Source organism: Aethalodelphis obliquidens, unplaced genomic scaffold, assembly GCF_003676395.1.
Source record: "Aethalodelphis obliquidens isolate GAN/ISIS:26980383/991018 unplaced genomic scaffold, ASM367639v1 scaffold48, whole genome shotgun sequence".
NCBI lineage: Eukaryota > Metazoa > Chordata > Mammalia > Artiodactyla > Delphinidae > Aethalodelphis > Aethalodelphis obliquidens.
The window spans coordinates 15,740,619-15,762,295 of NW_020837992.1; the positions used below are offsets into that span (position 1 = coordinate 15,740,619).

At 43.5% G+C, this 21,677-nt stretch overlaps 1 protein-coding gene and 1 long non-coding RNA gene across 9 annotated transcripts in view; one reads left to right on the plus strand and one right to left on the minus strand.

Annotated features, from left to right (window-relative positions):
- NPL (N-acetylneuraminate pyruvate lyase) overlaps positions 1–14,002 on the minus strand; it is a 49,036-nt gene extending 35,034 nt beyond the window's left edge. For 2 of the 5 annotated variants that reach the window (XM_027083078.1, XM_027083077.1), the window contains exons 1-3: positions 12,616–13,152; positions 9,670–9,754; positions 92–165 (exon numbers count right to left, since the gene is read on the minus strand). In XM_027083078.1, coding sequence (XP_026938879.1) covers positions 92–165; positions 9,670–9,754; positions 12,616–12,658 — 202 coding nt within the window. In that variant the 5' untranslated portion in view covers positions 12,659–13,152. Of the gene's footprint in view, positions 1–91; positions 166–9,669; positions 9,755–12,615; positions 13,165–13,985 lie in introns of those variants that run through there. The other 3 variants (XM_027083074.1, XM_027083076.1, XM_027083075.1) reach the window with 3 other exon arrangements.
- Positions 13,818–21,634, plus strand: LOC113607570 (uncharacterized). Of its 4 annotated transcripts, none has more exons than XR_003427992.1 (3): positions 13,818–13,929; positions 17,529–18,149; positions 18,375–21,634. It is a non-coding gene; the product is annotated as an uncharacterized LOC113607570 (long non-coding RNA). The 4 variants fall into 4 exon arrangements; XR_003427991.1 differs by lacking the exon at positions 13,818–13,929 and adding an exon at positions 14,085–16,075; XR_003427990.1 differs by lacking the exon at positions 13,818–13,929 and adding an exon at positions 14,085–14,395.
- Positions 21,635–21,677: the final 43 nt, after the last annotated feature.

A 21,677-nucleotide genomic window follows, 5' to 3' on the forward strand; every position in this document is an offset into this window, starting at 1 on the left:
TGACCTCCTAGCTAGTATTCTGGTGACAGCTACTTTCTAAGGACTGAGCTAGAGCTATGTAGAGATCTGTATATCTCTAAAGATGACTTACCAAAGATATTCTTCACTCCCTGTTCTTCTACGAGATAATCCACATACCGACCAATGACTGAGAAGTTGATTTCTCTGAAAGACATAAAGACAAAAAATTAGAAAAAAAATGTGTATTTATTCTTTTCTAGATTATTCAATTCATCCCCACAATTATAAACTGCTCTCTCTTGTTAATAGTTATTCAAATCCACCTAACCAGTCTGAAATTATTAGCCTGCTCTGAATAATGCTTGGGGTTTTTTCTTCCCTTGAGTCTGGTGGTTTCTCTACTCAGCCCTATGTGCCTCACTTATGTGAGAAAAGCACTATTAGTTATCCACAAAGGTTTTATGTTTAAACTTCATCACAAGTAATACTTAAAAAGTAATTATCTTTTGCCCTTTGGGGGCAGAGTGATGGTTGAGGGCATGGTTAAACAAGAACTTAACATTTTCCATGTGGCGAGAAGCAATCATTTCTTAGGCTTACAAAATAAGAAAATTCAGACTTAGTAATTTAAGAATTTTAGCACTTAATATTTGTCACAATAAATGAAGGCTTAAAGCCATTTATATGTGTTAGTGTTAAACTGAAGGGGGATAATAGTTGAAAAGGAACTTTGTCATCACTTTGCCTTTCAAAGTGTTATCTGCGGAACAGCAGTATCAGCAACTGGGGGAATTTGTTGGAAATGAAGAGTCCCAGGCCACACACAGTTCTCCTGGTCAGAATCTGCACTGTAACAAGATATCCATGTGATCTGCATGCACTGTGCCGTTTGAAGAGTACTGACCTTGCAAAGATCTGATGCTTAAAATCATATTGAGTTTAAAAATCTAGAAACTGACTCACAGATCAGATAAAGTGACCTGTTCTCAATCAAAATACAGGTGGGGGGACTTCCCTGGTGGCGCTGTGGTTAAGAATCCGCCTGCCAATGCAGGGGACACAGGTTCGATCCCTGGTCCAGGAAGATCCCACATGCCGCGAAGCCACTAAGTCCGTGTGCCACAACTACTGAGCCTGAGCTCTAGAGCCCGCGAGCCACAACTACTGAAGCCCGCACGCCTACAGCCCGTGCTCTACAAAAAGAGAAGCCACTGCAATGAGAAGCCCGTGCTCCGCAACGAAGAGCAGCCCCCGCTCGCCGCACCTAGAGAAAGCCTGCACGCAGCAACGAAGGCTCAATGCAGCCAAAAATAAATAAATTTTTAAAAAAATTTATTAAAAAAAAATACAGGTGGGGAGGATGGAGGATGGAGAAGGAAAATACAAAGGAAAATGGTGGGGCAAGTGTGTTAAATGTTGCAGACTGCATGGTTGCCAAGAACACTCAGTACTAGCTGGCTAGTACTTTTGCATTTTAGTCAGCGGGGCCAGAGAATCCTAATGTAATTTTAACCTTATTAACATTCTTTTCATCTTTACTTATTGTATTCCTTAAAAAACAAAATGGAACCAAAATATCTGATGCATATAGAAAACAAAGACATCAAACTGTATATGTCAAAGGGAATAGGAACAATAGAGATAAAAACAAAGAACGGATAGGCAACCACTGCCCACAACACTCAAAAGACAACTAGTCCAAGCTGCCACTTGGGAAAAAGTAGGTTTTAATGTAGTTAAAAGGCCTGCAAGGGGAGCAAACTCTCTCCATAATGGCTCATGCCTGAAATATCATAACACTGCCCCTCCCTGTCCCACTTGCTCAAATGCCGAATCTTCGCTTATCAGTCTCACTGAGTAAGACTCCAAGATGGGGGAGTTAGCTGCCTAGACAAGCCACCTCAGGACCTTCATTTAGGTCAGCTTGAGCTGCTCAACTTCTTGAAATCTCTCTGCCTCAGATATTTCTGACCACTTGGAGTCACACCTTTACACCACACTAGCCCCCTGCCGCTTCCATCAGCTCTTCCCCGCTTGGAACAAGCCCTGAGATGCAGGAACGATTCGCTGGGGCTTTGTTTGTGTGACACTAACTTTGGTTTTGACCAATGATGTCCATCTACTCATGCAAGGAACTTCCCAATCGCAGATTGGAAACTGGAAATAAAGCCTCTGGGCAATAGCTTGTGTTGGAGTCACAGATTCAAACGCAGTGGCTCCTGCACACTTTCACTGAAGTCTTGACACCTCCCCAGTCCCACCCTGGCCACATACTGAGACACTGAGAGCAGGCCTGGCCTCTTCAGCAAGGAGGAGCCTGCAGAGCTCCAGATGATTGAGGCCTGGTAGGCACCGTACTCACTTTGATGTGCTTTCTTTTGGTTTAATCTAATGTTTTCTTATTTGGAAAGGGAAGCTAGAGAGCTTGTTTCCATTTAAAGAAGTCCTTAAGGAAGACATTTAGTCTTTTGGGGTGCATGTGTGTATCCCCAAAGTGGACTCTAAACTCAGCAAGGACTACCAAGTGGCACTCTATCGGCCAGTCCAGCACAAGTGCTCAGCACTGCACCTGGCTTCAGTTAAAGGCTCAATCATTATTGCTGTTATTATTCCTCAATGACAAATTCCTCACACCCTCAGCAAAGTTCATATCTCTATTATCATGAACATCACTTTGTAAACTGTTTATGCCCACCCTCCAGTCTGGAGCAAGAACTTCCTGAAGGTAAGAACTGTGCCTTTTATACCTTACAATCTCTCATCGGCACCTGGCACAGCACAGACACTCAACAAAGGCTAGTGAAGGAGCCGTGATGCAGGAATTTACAATGATGATGAAACACCCATAATCTCTGCTTTAAAAGCGGATTATCTCCACACTTGCAGGTTGTGTTTACATTTCACTACCATATTAACTGAGCAAAGAAAATAGCATATGTAAATAACTAAAATATTGAGAAAAATACGACAAAGGCTGTGACTGGTTAGAAAGTATAGAGGTTCAGCAGGGGACTGTTAATTCCACTTAGGGAGGCTGGGAAGGAGACTTCAAGGACAAGGTGGATCTGGAATAAATAGGGTGAAATCCTATGATCCTCTTTCCCTCTGACTGTATTGAGAGCTGCTATTTGTCTGGCCCTACTCTGGTGTCCTCCTTCTAGAGAGCTGGCCACACCCTCAGGCAGATCTAGGCCAGCATGTGAACCCTCCAGCTCCTTCTCCTTCCTCAGAGAACTCCGCGCTATTTTATGGCGTCAGTGTAGCAGTGCTTTTGTCTACACTCACTCCCTCTCCCCCACTCCTTTAGGCCTTGCTGGATGACAGCTACGATAATTCCACTCAGGTTAGGGGTGCTAATGGGTGATACATCATCTATTCCTTCAAGAAAGCAGTTTGCTTTTTCTTATAAAATGTCCCTAGCCTATAGGAGTGGCACTAATGGTGGAATTCTGGGGCAGTGGCAGAGCCCCCCACAATGTCCTTGGACTTATGGTCTTTTGGAAGTACCAAATCTCCTTACAGAGATCAGAGGGATGAAAAGGGATGGCTCCTAAATGTGTTTTGTTTGACTTTCACAACGTTAACATTTCTTTTCATGTTAAAAAAAAAAAAACACCTTTGTTTGAAAAGCCAGACAAGGGAAATGCAAATCAAAACCACAATGAGATATCACCTCACACCTGTCAGAATGGCTATCATCAATAAGAACATAAGTGTTGGCAAGGACGTGGAGAAAAAGGAACCCTTGTACACTGTTGGTGGGAATGTAAATTCGTGCATCCACTATGGAAAACAGTATGGGGTTTCTCAAAAAAACTAAAAATAGAACTACCATATGACCTAGCAATTCCACTCCTGGGTATATACCTGAAAAAGACAAAAACACTAATTTGAAAAGATGCATGCACCCTAATGTTCATAGCAGCATTATTTACAATTGCCAAGATACGGAAGCAAGCTGTGTCCATTAACAGATGAATGGATAAAGAAGATGTGATATATATACAATGGAATACCACTCAGCCATAAAAAAGAACGAAATGTTGCCATTTGCAGCAACACAGATGGACTTGGAGGGCATTACGCTAAGTGAAATAAGTCAGGCAGAGAAAGACAAATACTGTATGATAGCACTTACATGTGGAATCTAAAAAATATAACAAACTAGTGAATATAACCCCAAAAAAAAAGAATACTCGCAGATACAGAAAACAAACTAGTGGTTACCGGTTGGAAGAGGGAAGGGGAGAGAGGCAATTTAGGGTTAGGGGGTTAAGAGGTACAAACTATTAGGTATAAAATAAGCTATATGGATACACTGTACAAGGGGAATATAGCCAATATTTTATAATAACTATAAATGGAGTATAACCTTTAAAAACTGTGAATCACTATATTGTACACCTGTAACTTAGATAATAAAAAAAAGAAAACCCGATGATCTAACAAGGCCAGGCCCGCATTTCCATACAGCACCAACTGGCTGGGAAGAGCAGTGGCTGTCTGCTTTGGAGGCACAGAAGCTCCCCGGGTCACCTCAGGGATTTCACCTGCCTGACTGCAGGTGCGAGGTTTGCAGCCCTTGACGGAAGATGCTCAGGGCTCCAGTCACAAATGGGCCCAGGGAAATCACCCAGAGGTGTTACCATATTTGTCACAAAGGCACCCCAAACAGCAGGGCTAGGGTGGCAAGAGGATGCTAATTCTCTCTGGGGACTTTGCTCCCTTCCCTATTTTCCCACCCTACGCTACCTCCCTAGGGTGCCTGGGTTTATGTTCATTCTTGCAGGCACTGAACCAGTTATTGGGCAGTCACCACAGAGAGTGGAAAGAATGAGATTGGGTAATTATTCTCCCCACTGGCTGGCCATTTGGGGCTTGTTGCTCCTGGAAGGTGAGAGATGGCATAGGCCAGTTCACTTGGAAAGGCTCCACTGGCTTTCCACTGCCTCATCTCTTCCTTCGTGAGCGCTACAAACACCTCTTAGCACCTGTGGGGAGAGTGGCTCAGAACCAAACTCCATGCTTGCTGTAGACATTCTCATACTTTTCGTTTTGTAAACGTGAACAGATTTTTAACGCTTTAGTTTTGTTTTTTGTTGTTGTTCTTCTTCTTTGGCCATGCCGCATGGCATATGGGATCTTAGTTCCCCCACCAGGGATTGAACCTGCGCCCCCTGCCTTGGAAGCGCAAAGTCAACTACGGGCCCATCAGGGAAGTCTTAACTACAGGACCATCATACTTAACTCCAATGTAATGTCTTAATTTCAGTTTTCATTGGTTCAGATTCTTTGTCTTAGGACCACGATTTTTTAAAAATAAAAGTACTTATCTTTTTTCATATTACAGAAGCTATATATTTTAGAAAGTACACACAATAAAAGAGAAAAAAAAAACCAGTCAGGATGTCCCTAGAGATTACGACTCTCATTAGTTTGATATTTTTCTATTCACAAATACACAATATAGTATTTTCTTAAATAAATGTAGTCATATTGTACATAGTACTGTAATATTTTTTTCACTTAGCATTCCAAATTGGATATTTTCCCACATTCTCAGATATTGTTACTATACTGGCTGCACAGCATTTCATTGTATGGAAGAACATAATTAATTTAGCTAAGCCTCTATTCTTGGACACTTAGTTTACTTCCAAACTATGTAAGAGGGGGGAACGTTTATCAAATCATTTTTGCCACAAATTGAGGCCTAGAGCAGGTGAATTGTGAAACTACATGTAGATTATATCTCTTCTCTTCGCGTATATGGATAATAGAATTTTTCTGAAGCAGCTTTTCAGAGAAAAATCCCTACTGCTGCACATTTCTTCTCCCGGTGCATCACACACGGTGAAAGACTTTCACTTTGAGAACACGAATCAACAGGACAGGTTCTTTTCATAACTGGCATGAGCTGGCATGCATATCAGAAAATCTGATGTTCTATCTCTTTGGCTATTATATGTATAGTTCACCATTCAAAATCAGATGGAAATTATGTGCCCTTTCTGGCAAAATAACTACTTGGTTACTTCAAAATTCCTTTGGCAGAGAAGCATGCAGGGACAATACCTACCCCACCTTGCCAGAGGTAGAAAACATCCTGTTCTGGAAATCTGGGTCATTTAGTCTCCCAGAATAGTGACAAAGACAATAATCTATACAACTCCGCATCCAGCAGGCCAGGCCCTTTCTGACTGGTTGGGTAACAGGTTTGTTGTTACTAGAGGGTGTTGTGAAGATTCCCATGGTGAAGTCAAGGGCATTTGAGGGAGAAAACACAACGTTTTTCTAGACATTTTGGCCAATCTGAAATGGACTTTCTAACGACTGTGAATGTACCCAAAGGAAAGTGATTTCTTGAAACAACTAAGGAAAGCAAGTCTTTCACTCTAGTGTAGAAAAAGATGTGAGTTGGGATGGGACAGACCTTCCTTTCCAGCTATGTGTTAATCTTTAGGATCTTGGTTTCATCAACTGCAAAAGTAGAGATAACAGCTCTCTCTCACTGAGTTGCTGTCAAGATTTAAGTGGAATATGTCCATTAAAATGCCCAGCATGAAGACTGACACATAATCTTTAGCCAATCAGTATTAGCTTCCTTTCCCCATGAAATAACAAAATTTTTCACTCATGAAATAACCAAATTTACCACACACCGTGCTAGATGCTGAAGATACAAAGATAAATAAGATACATGCTCAGTCCCTGTGGATGGTCTGGTACCCAATAAATATCTGCATAAGGTTAAGCAGCTCATAGCCTGTTGGGAGAGACAGGCATGTAACAAACAGTTATTGTAATAACTCTCATAAATAATTGTGATGTAATGTGAAAAGGTAGGCACAGGATACTGTGGGACCACAGAGGAAGGACTCTATAATGCTTTCTATGGAAAATGGGGAAGAATCACCAGAGGATGGTTTTGACGGATGAATAGATGTATTCAATTGGAGCAGAGAATGGAGAGGGTGACGGTAGAAAAAGGCAGAGGAAACAATGTGTAAAGGCACAGAGGGAAGAAAGGGGATGAGGTGTTTGGGGAAATAGAAACGTGGCAGGAGATGTAGACTGTAAAGGACTTCCTATGTCAGCCCAGGCTCCTGGGCTTTAACCTTCAGACCAGTTCATCCCAGACTTTTATGTGCTAAAGAATCATCCGGGGACACCGTTAAAATGCAGGTTCTGGTTCAGTGGTATGTAGCAGTGCCTGAGTTTCTGCATTTCTAGCAAGTTCCTACATGATGCTGGAGCTAATGGTCCATGGTCTGTACGAGTAGCAAGGCTTAGACAAAAGGGAATTCAGACTCTTAAAGAGTAAATCTAACAAATGATTAGGTTTATTTATGAGGACTGGACTACAGTGTGGAGGATAGATTGGAGTTGCAGGTACTCAGGCATTCTTACTTAATGGAGATCACCACAATATCCCTAATAATATTTACCATCAGAGGACTTCAGACTCTTAGCATTTGAATGGGCCTTAGAGATAATGTGGTTGAACTCTGTCTCTTCATAAAAAATGAGAGAAATTTACAAGTTGACAAGAGCTCCCCAGGGTCAGACAGCTAGTGGTATCAAAGCTGGGGGTCAAGAACCCAGATACTCTAACTAAAATCTTTTTAACCATGTTTTTGCTGACAACTTTCCCACTCTAGGACATCAACTTATATTCAGAGTTGAATCATTAGAATTATGAAGAAAAAATGTTCAGCCATTCTGAATTACGGAGGCCATGGTTTACTCTAAGAGCCATGTTAGGAAAACTCCTATGATGGCTGGTCCCCAGGCAGAATTTCCAGGTGTTAGATGCCATGTGGCTCTTCTTTCTGTCCTGTCTCTTAGAAACATGTCAGAAATGCAGATTCCCTTGTGGGCAAGTGGGTTAATGGCTACCTGCTATTGGTGGGTGCTCCAAACCTGCTTCATACCTATAGGAATGTCTGGATGGAGCAGAAAGATGGAGAGAAAAGGGAACTAACAAAACTTACATGTCTACTATGTGCCATGTACTGACACACATTTTGATTTAATTTAAATTCTTACAAGGCCCTTATTAAAAAAAATGCATTTTTATTTTTATTTCACACCTTAAGAAAGTGAGGGTCCTGGAAGAGAAGAGAATTCATGAAGAAAGAGGAAATTGTGTAATGGAGGCAACAGGGCCAGAGGTATTTGGCAAACAGAGAAGGATCCGGAAAAGCAGAGTCGTTTTAGTTATATCTAATATGCGTGGGTCCTGGTGTCCCAGAAAAATGGCAGGATAGAGAAAGCACAGTGACACTCCGCAGGTCCCAGATGAACATACAAGACTTAGAAGAAGCCACTTCTAGGCTAAGAGGGGTCTGATTAAAACGGTTAAAGTAGCATCAACCAGATGTAGTGTTTTGAGCTTGCAAACAGGATCTTACTCCATAACAGGAAGTAAATCCTGTCTGCTCATACAATCACATGCCTTCTGTTTTATCTGCCCAACAAGTGACTGACACATTGAGAAGGAGCTGACTTTAGTCTTTCTTAGGGCTTGTGGAAATGAGAAGCAACAGAAAAAAAAAAATTGCTATTAACCACTGAATGATTTACATGCCATCTCAGCAAGAATTTTATTTAGACCGAGTAAAGATGTGATTTTTCAAGAATCTTAGAAGCCAGAAGTCTTGAACTCCAATGATCTCAAGGAAAACTGTGATATGGTCAACTTTGAATGAGAATGGTAAAAGTCATAAGAAATTTCATCTACTTTAAAGGGGTAGGGTTAAGATTTACAAAATTCAGTAACAGAAGACCAAAAATGTAAAAGTCTTACTTTAAGATACCTTAAATACCTCATCTTCTGTTTACTTCTTATGCCACAATAGCAATTCAAACTTATTGACCTAAGCACATACTGCCCCCGTGCTAAACACTACTATATGGATCATCCCATTTTAATATTCACAACTCCACGATGTAGGTATGACTACATTTAAGTTTTATAGAGGAAGAAAGGAGAAGCTTAAAGAAGCCAGAATTCTGACTGTTTTGGCAAACTGAATCCTCTAACAGGTTAAAACACTTAGATCCAGATGCTGGATGAATCCCCAACTTATTAATGGCAATGTCCAGGGGGTAGTTATATATTGCTCATGGACGCCCGGGGCACATGACCACTAACTGCTAGTACCAGCAAAGGGACCGCCATAATATTCACTGGAAAATGCTTGCTTGGGTAACAATTTCTCAGCAATCGTCTGCTGTTACCGCCCTCTTGCAAGCTCCCAAACATTTAACCAATGTTGAAATGTGACTGTAGGACATGCCTAAGGGGGCCGTCTGGCAGCTACCTTCCCCACTTTCCTCACGGTAGGACAATTTCATCACGTCCACGGACAGTCTAGAGACAGGATCTAGAGGCCAGAACTTGATATCAAATCCTGCTAAAATGAGATTCTCCTCACCCAACTCCACTGGCCTTATTTGGGAAGGCCAGGGCTCTGCTGAAATGCAAGAATTTGCTTTGTGGGGCTACAGACACTGGGAGGAAGGCAAGCTGCCGTATCTTACCTCGTCTCCTTCTGCACTGTTTGTGATATAGAGACCTCTTGTCTGACTTGGGGTCAGAGACAGTGCAGGGGCAGAAGCTGCAGAGTCTAATCGACCGCTGCTATAGAGACCTTCTGACCATTGGGGTGGAGGGAGATCCCTTTAGTCCCAAACCATAGTTACCCATGCTCAGTCATTGGCGTGATGGTCGCAGCAACAAGACCTTGAAGTTTCTTCTTCGGGGAGGCCATTGAGCTGCTGAAAAAGTCTGGAAAACATACAGCGTAATTCCTCTCCTTCTTCTAGGAATGTCAATTAATGATAAAACTCCGGGGCAAAGTCTGTTCCCACAAAGTTTCGAACTGTGAAAAATGCTTACAAGTATACAAACACACAGAGCAAATGAGAAGAATGTAAAATGTGACAGCTCCATTTTATAGAGAAGGAAACTATATTTTAAAGACAGGAGATTTGGAGACAAGAAGAGAGCAATGTTCTGGGAAAATACCATTGGAAAGGCCTCCTGTTTTATCTATATGGATGACTGAGGCAATCTGAAACCTCAGAGAGCAGGGGTGAATGACAGCAGAAGAAAGAATATGAACCTAACTCAGCGAGGTCGAATATATACAAAATTACTTATTGCTCAAGTTGAAATATGGTCAGGAGAAAAGAGACATTCTTATCTCTTTCTATACCTTCATACTGTTAAGCAAGAATCTCCCCTAAAATCAGTACTTAAGTCTTAAGGCTTCAGTGTGATCTACAAGACTATCTTCAGATTTACCTAACTATCCTTTCATATGCTGGTTTTGACCAGTTTTCCCCTGTTTTTTCCTAGCTCTAGTAAATCGCATCACAAACATTTATTCACCTCTCCCCCACTAGACCAAGCTCCCCCAGGACAGGAAACAGATTTCATTTGCCTTTGTTTCCTCTGCACTCAGTGGTTTGCTGGAAATCTCATGTTCAATTAAAAAGTGATGAATATATGGGTGATTGAATGAGGTGTTCAGATTGTAGCTTGATGACGACTTCCACAGATGGGGAGATCGCTTCTGAGACAGTGAACCTGGCAACACTCATTTGAGGCAAAAGCATCCCTCACCACCTGGCAGAGAGTGTACCTGTCCACAACCAGCGTAAAAAAAGCCAAGAAGTTGCCCACAACAGGCAATGAGAGGCAACAGAGCATCCTGGTTAATAGCCTACATTCCATAGGTAGACTGCCTGGTTCAACCCACAGCTCTGCCACTTAACTAATTATAGAAGAATTGTTATTTTTTGAGCTGTAGGACATGAAAATCCGAAGCCACAAATGCAAAGTCTAACAATTGAAGAAGAAAATAAAATATAATCAGACAGTATTTGGTGACAATTGTACAAAAGATGTTTGGCTTAGAGAAAATACAAGAGAGGGTATATTACAGTTCTGAGGTCCCTGGCACATTTAAAAACACAAATGCCCACTAGCAACTTACATCTTACCCACATAATGTAATAATTATGAACTATCTCATTTTGTTTGTTCTTTATAACTGTTAATCTCATCTCCCCAAATAGGAGTATAAACTTCCAGAGTAGAGATCATTCCTTCTACTTTTTCTGTATCTCCCAAGAGTCCTGGCTCAGGTGAGCCCTTGAAGCTAGAAACAGGGCAGAACAAGGACAAAAACATGAAAGGGTACAGTGTGGCAAAACTTATTGCTTTTGTGAAAGGCCAACGATGATACCTCCCCTTATAAACAGATACATCCCTGGTGAGGCTTGCTCCTGAAATTAAGCCCAAATCCTTCAAGTAGCTTTGCTCTGTACTGAAGGGCAATAAAGGGGAACCTTAACAGATATATAGGATACTAGGGTTTCTCTGACTTTTCCTAGTTTGAAGATGAGACTAACTCCTGTTGGAAGTTTTGGAAGAGAAATGTAATCACCTGGCCCATGGGGAAAATGCAAGGCCAATAACACAGGCCCAGTCTACCCCAGAGGAAGGTCTGAGCATCAAATGAGGTTGATGTTGTGCCCGCATCTTCCCTTGGCCTTCCTGCATGCACCTCAACTCGAGAGCCCAAAGTGAACCTGCCACCTGGTCTTCTAAACAATTTCTTCCTTTGCTCCTTACAGTAGAGGGGTTAGAGCACCAGCTCTGGAGACAGACTTCCTGGGCCTATATCCTGGCTCCATCACTTACCAGCTGGGTGACTTTGGGACTGTTATTTAACCTCTCTGTGCTTCAGTTTCCCCTTCTGTAAATGGGGATAACAAGCATCATATTTCACAGGGTTGCTGAGAGAATTAAAGTACTTAATTCTTGTAGAATGATTAACAGTGCCAGGCACATAGTAAGTACAGGTTCAGTCCCCTCCATGAAGTCTTGTCTGCTGACCACAGGACATTAGCAAGTAGCATTCCTTTATCAGCACACTCTTTCCTGTCATCTCAGCTCCACTGGTACCCCCCTCCCCAACCCTGGCTACTCTTTTCTATTCAGAGTCTAAGTCATTTCAGTTCCAACTGTTATCTTCTTTCCCTGCAATCCTTCTCTCCCGCCTTACTGCCCCTCTCCTAACTTACCCTTTGTTACCTCTTATCTAGACCATTGGGCACAACTCCATGTCCAAGGGGCCCGTAGGGACTCAAGAAAGTTCAAGTGATAAGAGTCCAGAGAGCTAGGTTCCACATTAAAAGTCTCCTAAATTGAAAAGTACTAGGATGTACACCCTAGATTTCCATATTCTTGTGCTTTTGGCTGCATTTCTTTCATATTTAGAGCAGTTACAAGGATATTCTTAGGATGGTCAAAAGCTTGGACTGGCAGATAGATAGATAGATATAGATATCCATATATCTCAAATTAAGTGCACTTAAATACAGTTTGATTGGTTAAAGCTATGGGGCCTGGGAGTCACTGTCCTAATCTCAACTCTCTGCTTCAAAATAGTCAGGCTGCCAGAGTAACCGCCCAGTAGCTCAGACATTTCTGATCTTGCTTTTGCCCTGCCGGAAAAAGGCCAGTTAACTTCTTCCTGGCTTCCACAGGACAAATACCAAATTCCATGGTCTGGGTCTCCATACAGATGTCTTCACACCTGAAGTGCACTAGCCCAGTTGGTCTCCACTGCTACCTACCTTGTGCTGGCTTGTCCGGCTCTCCCACCCGGAATGGCAACATCTCCCACTTCAGCTCCTTCAGTATAACCAACTTTCAGAACTCACCTTAAAAACTAGAGAACATTCTCTGAGGCCCTAAATGAAAATAACTTCTTACTCTTCAGAATTCCCTCAAACATTTGCTTTTCATTAAAAACTTTACATAAGGGATATTAGCAAGGTAGTTTTGGCTCGTCTGTCTAGAGTGTAAGCCATCAGGGGGCAAGAACAGCTTCAAAAATCTGTCTTTGCACAGAGCAATACACCAAGTAAACGAGCAAAGACTGCTGGCTTTGTAAACTGTGAAACTGCTACAGGAAGAGATGGGGTAAAAAATCACAACAACCGTAACTTAGAATGGTCCAGATTTTGTAAATTCGAGTTTTAAATAAAAACTGGGTAATGTTATGCTTTCAAATTCGTCATAGTTTGTATCAAAAACAAATAGAGGGCTTCCCTGGTGGCGCAGTGGTTGAGAGTCCGCCTGCCGATGCAGGGGACACGGGTTCTTGCCCAGGTCCAGGAAGATCCCACATGCCCCGGAGGGGCTGGGCCCGTGAGCCATGGCCGCTGAGCCTGCGCGTCCGGAGCCTGTGCTCCGCAATGGGAGAGGCCGCAACAGTGAGAGGCCCGCGTACCGCAAAAAACAAAAACAACAACAAAAAAACCCACAAATAGAATGTTCTCCAGCCTACGGCTTAATGTGAATTTAGAATGTTACTACTGAAACACTTGGGCAGGGCCTATTACTCTCGAAATCTTACACCTTTATCCACAGACAAGAACCCTTAGTGCAAAGAATTCAGGTTGCCTAAGTCAAATTCTCTTAAAAGGGAAAAGTTAAAAAAAAAAAATCTCTGGGGAAGGTGGAGGAGGAGGATGCAGCTCTGGGCATGAGGAATCACTCGAGAGAGAAATATTAATACTTGGAAAGGAAGAAACAAATAGAGAACCTAAACAAACAAACAAAAATGCAGAAATACAATTTCCCATCAAATGAAGCGATTGTATCACACTTAATCACTAAACTCTCTTCCCCCCAGTGGCTGCCTCTGATCATTTTGAAAAAAGGATCCTTAGGGCCCGGCTCTGTGGTCTGGACAGAATCCAGGGGAGTGGGTCCCTCCACCCCGCCCGTACAGACACTCGCCCGGGCCGGGAAGGTGTCGCGTTCACACTTCCTCAGGCTCCATTTCCCAGCTCCCCTGTCTTGCCCTTTGCGTCCGGCCGTCAGCGCCTCGCCCACCGCCGAGTCCAGTGCCCCGGCCCTCTACCCCCGTTCCCTGGCTGTCGGTCAGTCTCCATCCGTCCGTCCGTCCGTCAGTCCACGCCTGCGTTGCCGCGCTCACCCAGACGCCGCTGGTCCACCTCCGCCGCTCCGCGCCGCGCTCCCAACCGCGCTCTTTATCGCCGGGGCCGCGCACCACGTGCCCGCCCCGCCCCGGGGCCTTGGGGCTGTAGCGCCGCCCCGCGCCGCCCCGCGTCGCCCCGCGCTCCGAAAGCGTTAGGCAAAGGTGGAGCTCCCTCTTTTTGAGGGGGCCCCCGAACGCCGGGGCCTGAATGAACATGGGCGCGCAGTCGCAGCTTCCTGATAGTTGCGAGCGTCTGAACTTGCACTTGGGTGCCCGCAGCGCGTGCTCACCCGCGGCTCGGCTCTGCTGCAGCCCCCCCTTCTTCTGCTAGGCCTTTCCTAGCACTTCCGCGTCCTGGGCTCCTTTCCGTCTTAACTTTTCTTCTGTCCAGGGCCCTGCAACAACAGGTATTTTGTGGTCCACTTGCAGGAACGTCAAGAGTTTATTGTCTAATATCAAGTGCTGTGTTAATCAGAAACACAGCCATAAACAAGTCCTCAGCTTTCTCTTGCTGATGTGAATTAACCTCAATTTTCCATAAAAGGCAGTGGCTGATGCTTGTTTCACTTAGAAAAAAATGAATTTCTCAAAGTGCTTTCTGGTTTGCAAAGTGCTTTTATATCCATTAGGATAATTCTTTCATTGCACACAGCACCAGAAATTAATTCATTAATGAATTCATAAAACAGTTCTGTGTGGTGGGTACCATTTTTTTAATTCATATTTTACAGATGAGGAAGCATTCTCCCATTTTATAGATCAGAAACCGATGTTTAGACAGTTAAGTGATTTGCCAAAGGCCATAGACCGAGTAAGTGGTTGAGCCGTAGTTTGATTTCAAGTGGTCTGGGAGCTGTTACTATTAACTGCTATTCTGTTATCCTGTAAAAAAGGAAGGAAGGAAGAAAGAGTCCTAGTGACACCTATTTGTTTTGTAGTGTTAAAAAGAATATTATATTCCAAGGGGACAATGTTAGTATTTTTTTTCAGTCACATTTTAATATATGCAAAATTAAGTATTTCAACACCCAAAAGATATAAGCCATTAGGGTTAATATTGTCAGCCAATAAGCCAGTATTCTGAATATATTTTATATAATATTTTATAAATAAATACATGTTTATATAAATATATAAATGTTTATATATATTTGGTAGTACACAGCAGTTCCTTATTATAATGTGTTAGGATGTGCTAAGAAGCAGATGCTAAAATGGGAGTTGCTGTGCAGGAGATTTTTGGGGAGAGGGAGCAGGAAAAGGCGGGGAGAGCCTTTAGGTTGTCATAGAGGGCTGACACCCTTGGAAGGAGAGATGGAAAGAAAGAGGGGAGGGTAGAAAGAGTCTCAATAGAAGGGGGGGCGGTGCACATCCCAGTATCCACTATCTGCCCTGAAGAAACTCACAGCCTCTACTGTGAATTGTGGGAAAGGCATTTATTTAAAAAAAATATATACAGACCTGTGCAAAGATGCTAAGAAACCCTGAGGGGAGACTCTCAGTGGGCTAGTTGAGCGGGTGTGTGTTTATGTGTAAGTGTGTGCATGATGAGGCAAGAGAGGGTTTCAGGAAAGTCTTCCTGAGGGGGAGGTGACACCTGTCTTAGACAATTGAGTAGGCCTTAGGAGGGAGAGACAATAAAATCTCACTGCTGGCCTAAAGTCCTCTGACACTTTTCTGATGAGTGGCAAGGGCTCTGTGACATTTCATCTCTTGTTATCCAGTATTATTTAATCACCTTTATTAACTTTTCGTGCTTTTGTTTCCTGCCCCCTAACACCACTGTGATGGTGCTCCAAGCAGGCACCGGGTCCTATTTCTTTGTTTTTCCCACAGTGCAGAGAGCACAGTGTCTGTCCACCTGCAGACCAGGAGTGTGGGGTTTGGAGGCATTGACTCCCTTCAACTCTCCTTTGTTTTTTTAAAAAATATTGGGGTTCCACATCATATTTTGTTCACTACAACTCAGGTTTGAAACTCGGTGATGTAGAGGAAAGAGCTTGGGGGATATAGAGCCCTGTAATTGATCAGATTGGCCACGTGTTCCATCCTTGGAGCAGGATGCGGAGCCAGGCTCCTGGACTGAGGTAAAGGGTGGTTTCCCAGAAAGGTTGCCCTCACCTTCTTGGGAGGTTGCTGAAAGGTTCTAGAACCAATTTGAATGTATGCGTGTCAGGGAGGGGGTTTTCCCACACTGACAAGGAGCAGTTCCCTGACACCAGCTGGGTATCCTGTAATTTAACTCAGTTCTTACACTGTTAACCCAGAGCATCAGATTCCACAAGGGTTCAGTCCTGCCCTCCACTTCAGCTGCCACTTTAGAGCCAGGTTGATACCTGTGCTTCTCACCAACTGGCTGTAAATCAGAGGTTCCCATGACCCCCTCCTTGGGTTGGATTAATTTGCTAGAGGGGCTCATAGAACTCAGAGAACCATTTTCCTTACTAAATCACCGCTTTATTATAAAAGCATACGACTCAGGCACAGCCAGATGGAAGAGATGCATAGGGCAAGGCATGGGGAAAGGTTGACGAGCTTCCATGCCTCCCCAGCTGACCACTCTCTGAGTGAAACCGAGCAGGGCCCTGTGGGCCTCCAGGGCACGGAGGCCTCTTTTTGTCCCCCATTTCTTTTTTTATTTTTATTATTTATTTTTTTTTTGCGGTACGCGGGCCTCTCACTGTTGTGGCCTGTCCTGTTCTGGAGCACAGGCTCCGGACACGCAGGCTCAGCGGCCATGGCTCACGGGCCCAGCCGCTCCGCGGCATGTGGGATCTTCCCGGACTGGGGCATGAACCCGTGTCCCCTGCCTTGGCTGGTGGACTCTCAACCACTGTGCCACCAGGGAAGCCCTTGGCCAGGCTTCTTCGACAATATTCAAATAATTACAGAGGCAAGACTTCCTTTTGAAGGATGTTCAGCCTGCATTAGCTGTTCCCCACATGAACCTTAGGCCTTTGGGAAACACACAAGTGAGTCTATTCTACTTGTGACAATAGTCTGTAAGGTTCCCCAGAGATCTCAAAGAGAAACAAGCATGTCTTCCAAAGCATCCCGAAGCCCAGTAGCAGCTTATATTATGCGTAAGGTAAAAACTCACCACTAGATGGCAGTCTATCAGCAGAAATTGCTTTCTCTTTTAATGAATACTTTCTGGACTGAAAGTTTCTGGGAATATCAGTAAACAATAAAAATATTAGCTAATCTTTTCTTTCTCCCATTTCCCCATCCTCCTTTCCCCCAAATCTATACAGATTACATCTTTAATTTTAAATGTTTTTAATCCTTGTTTCTCTCATTAATATAAAAAATAACGAGAAAAAAAAGATGTATGAGAAACACAGAAACTAGACGTGGAAAATTCTGTTTCCCCACCCCACATACTAGCCCTTTGGGTTTTGACGATGAAGATGACTATAAGAAGAGGTATATTCAGTGGTCTTGACCTTTTGATATGTAGAGGATACTTAAAAATCTGGTTCAAGTCTATAAGTATTTTCTCTCTCAGGGGAAAAAAAAACATTCTATGCTTCCTTTCAGCATTTGAGGTGAAGATGGAGCAATTAGGAGAAATACATTTTGGCTGTTTTATGAAAATTTATTATATGTACCTTTTGAATGAAAGGAAACTCCCTGGAAGGAATTCATTGAGGTAAGTGCAGTTCAAAATTTTTTACCCAAGGCTGGTTTGATTCTGGATAATATCTGAATTTAGGTGCTAATAGTTCAGGTTCAGGAAGGCTTAGGCCCCCTCTGTCAGCTGGTAGCAGGGACAGGAGCCCAGATGGCCTCTGGAGGGGGACTTGGGGAGGTTTTGCTGGTCCTGTCCCTCCTTATTCTTTCTATCCAAGCCGTCAGGGCATCATTATCCTGGTCCAGCACTCTCAGATTCCAGCTTTCAGTGGTATTTCCACTGTCCTCATTGGTCAAGTTCTTCTGGGTCTACTGGAAAGCTCCCATAAGTTATTCCAAAGTGTTACTCTTTATTTCTGTGCCCCATTTCTCAGGTTAGGTACCTTAGTTATAGCTAAATTATGTTAGCTCTGAAAGTAATACATACAGTCTATATTTGGTCATGCATGTAAAGGTGACCAAAGTAGGTAAAAAAAGCAAAACACAGAACCGTATTCAATTCTTCCATCTGTATTAAAAGAAGTAAAGGTAGGGCTTCCCTGGTGGCACAGTGGTTGAGAGTCCGCCTGCCGATGCAGGGGACACGGGTTCGTGCCCCGGTCCTGGAAGATCCCACATGCCGCGGAGCGGCTGGGCCCGTGAGCCATGGCCGCTGAGCCTGCGCCTCCGGAGCCTGTGCTCCGCAACGGGAGAGGCCACAACGGTGAGAGGCCCGTGTACCGCAAAAAAAAAAAAAAAAAAAAAGAAGTAAAGGTGTTTGTAGGGATATACCTGTATATGCAAATAAGTTATCTAGAAGGTTAACAGTGATGTTCAGAATACTTAACAACTGGTTCAGCACTGGCAGACAGGGATGGCTGCTGGCCTTCGAGCTGGAGGGATGCTGGAGACCCCCTAGTATCTAAGCTTTAACTCTTTAATGATTGATTGAAATTCTGGGCGGCCAGCACTCCACGGGCTCAAAACAGTGGCTATTTACCAACCTGAAGGGAAATATTTAAATATTTTAACCACCTGTGGATTATACTAGTGTATGCCAGCAGCTATCAACTGTTTCTCCTAGGAAAGGGGATTGAGGGAGGGAGGGACTTAATTTTCAACATGCCTTTTAGTACTGTTTGGAATTTTTGTTTGTTTCTTCTTTCAATTGAACCATGTACTTGGGGATAGAATTTCATTTTGTTCAGCTCAGAAGGTAAGTCTTTTCTTAGAATTTGGTTCTGGACATTTCTGTCTAGTCATCTGACTCCAGTCTGTCTACAGCCTCGGGGCCATCTTCATTAGTTCCATCGTGCGGGGAAACTCCTCCACCCAGAGCTTTGCATAAGCCCCTCTGCTTGCCTGGCGGAACTCCCACCCCCATCCCCAAAGTTGGTGTCTGAATCTCCTTTTGTTACTTTTCTTGGACCTGCTATCTCTCCACCTACCAGACCTCAGTCCCATTACTAACTAGCGTAGGTATCACTCTGCTTAATCTTGTGACCAGGAAATAAGCCCTTTTTTGTGTTCATACAACTTGTGTGTGTGTAGAACCTGTGTTTAATGAAGTTTTACCTATGCATCAGCACTGCTGGTAATGATTATTATCTTAGTGGTGATAACTCGCATTGCATTGGCTGTGCCTCCACCTGCCTGTGGAGTGGACACCCCTCCCTCCAGGTCTCCCCCAGTGTTCCTGGGAGGCACGTGGTACCTCTGTTGTGCTCCCTCCCATTGTTCCCTGGGAGACTTGCAGCTCCTTGTTGGTGTCCCCTGCCATGAAGCCATTGGGGGGCAGTGTCTCATCTCAGCCACTGTCACAGCCACTGTCAGCCAAAGTTGCTCTCTCCTGGGGCCTAAAGACATGGAGAGAAGCCCCTCCTCTTCCATTTTACCACCGTTTTTCACCCAGGTCCCAAAGCGGCATGACTTGTACCCAGTGTCTCACTGAGCCCCTTCCATCTCTACCGGTAGGCTCTCCATCCACAGGCTCAGACATGAGTCTGCGGAGCTTAGGCAGGGAACCAAAGTTGGAGAGAAGATTTTTTTTCTTTCCCATGCCCCTTTCCGCACCCCAGGACTATTCCTTCCTATCCTTTCTCCACCCCCAAGGCGTCATAAAAGCATCTTTAAGCCAACCCTTCCCTTCAGTCTAATCAGCTCCTAACCAGGTCCACTGCTCCCTTAGATTTATCAGAGTTGACTCTTAGTGGTGGGCACCGCTGGGCTCAAGCTGACAGCCTGACCACACACATTCTATTCACACTTATCTCCCTGTGTGGTAGTTAACGGTTGGCCCCGTCAGACTGTGGGTTCCTCAAGTATGAGTTTCTAACTGTGTGGTAGTCACCTTTGTCTCCCCGGCACCCAGGCCCTGCCTGTTTACACGGCAGACCTTGAAAAATACTTTTGAAAGAAAAATTGAACACGGTCATTTAGCACAGATACCCAAAAGAAAACAGCTCATTCTTTACCAAAGGGAGACTCAGGCAACCCACCCAAACGGAGGAAAGCTATTCTTAAAGGGTGTCCTCTATCCTACAAAAGTAGCCCTTCAAAGCTCTTTAGGCTCCTTGCGTTCTCAGGTGGAGAAGAGCCAGGGTTAGAGCAGCACTTTCAGAGAGGCTTAAACTGATGTTTTGTTTCCGTTTTATTTTTTGCCTGCGCCCCGCAGCATGTGGGCTCTTAATTCCTCTACTGGACCACTAGGGAAGTCCTAAACTGATCTTGTTTTAAGAGAATAACATGTTGAACAACTATTTGACTAGTTACATTTTATCGTGTACTTGCCAATCGAAAAAACAAAGACAAAAACAGAAAAGGGCACAGTATGGCAAAACATACTGATCAGAAGGGGAAAAGCAGATGATACACAGGGACAGAACATTTTATTTGTATCATTCCTAGTTCAGAGAAATAAGGTTAACTCAATGCTCCTTCCCCTACATGTTTATAGCGGGAGGTGAAAGTGACAGACTGAGGCATGGATTTGTTAATGCTGGGTATCAGGTGTTTCTTCGCTTATTATTTAGTTGAATAAGTCTGATGTCATGTGATAGACCACTAAGCATAAGCGATTCTTCAACCAAGAAAGAGAAAGAAATTGTATAACTATATGATTTGTTCTCTGAGAAGCAAAACCATGATTCACGGCAAAGGCAGACACTCCTCAACTGGTGTGTGAGACAAACAGAGGTATTCATTATGTTTATTATGATAATAATCATTCTTAACACTTCCTTCAAGGTGTAGCATTTGCAGAAATTGGAAAAAATAAGAATATTCCAGCAGGCTTACTGACACTCAGTGGTAATATCACAAATAATTACAGTCATTGAAATAATTTCAGAGATGAGAATGAGAGTTTAGTTTGAGAGAGAGAAAAAGAGAGAGAGAGAGAGAGAGAGAGATTTATTTAACAATCTGTTAACGATCCCGCAGCTCGTAAGAAGTCTCTCTAATTCCAAAGCATGACCTCTTTCCTCTACACGGCAATGCCTGCCCAATGGGAGAATGCTATCATGTAAAATCTTCAGATGAAAACCATCACGTGATCTTAAAAATGGTATTGTTTGGTGACATGTTTTGGTTTCCCTGTTCTATATACATAGAAAAACTTAGGTAGAGAGAAACAAAATGACTTGCTAGGTGATGAGGCAGGTTGGACTGAAGGATAGTGGCTGGAATGACCACGGTGCCAAGTGTTCTGTTCTCCAGCACCTTCTCTGTTTTCTACTCCACGTTCTAGATAACTCAGATGCTGGCTTAAAACCCATTAGAAGATCAACCAGTCTCCCAACCCACCCACCAACCAGTAAACCAGCCAGCATTTGTCAAAGGCTCACTTTGTTGTTCTTGAAACAGTGTTTGTTTGGTGCTGTGGGAAATGCTGAAGCAAGACCAGACAGGGTCCCTGCCACCCTGGTGCTTGTAATCTACATGGAGAGACAAGACGAAGCTACATGACACAATTACAGAATCTGACAGAATATAATAAAGTGCTAAATTGTGTGGTGTAGGCAATTAGAGAACAAGACAGTATATAATAAAGTGCTAATTGTGTGGTACAGACAATAA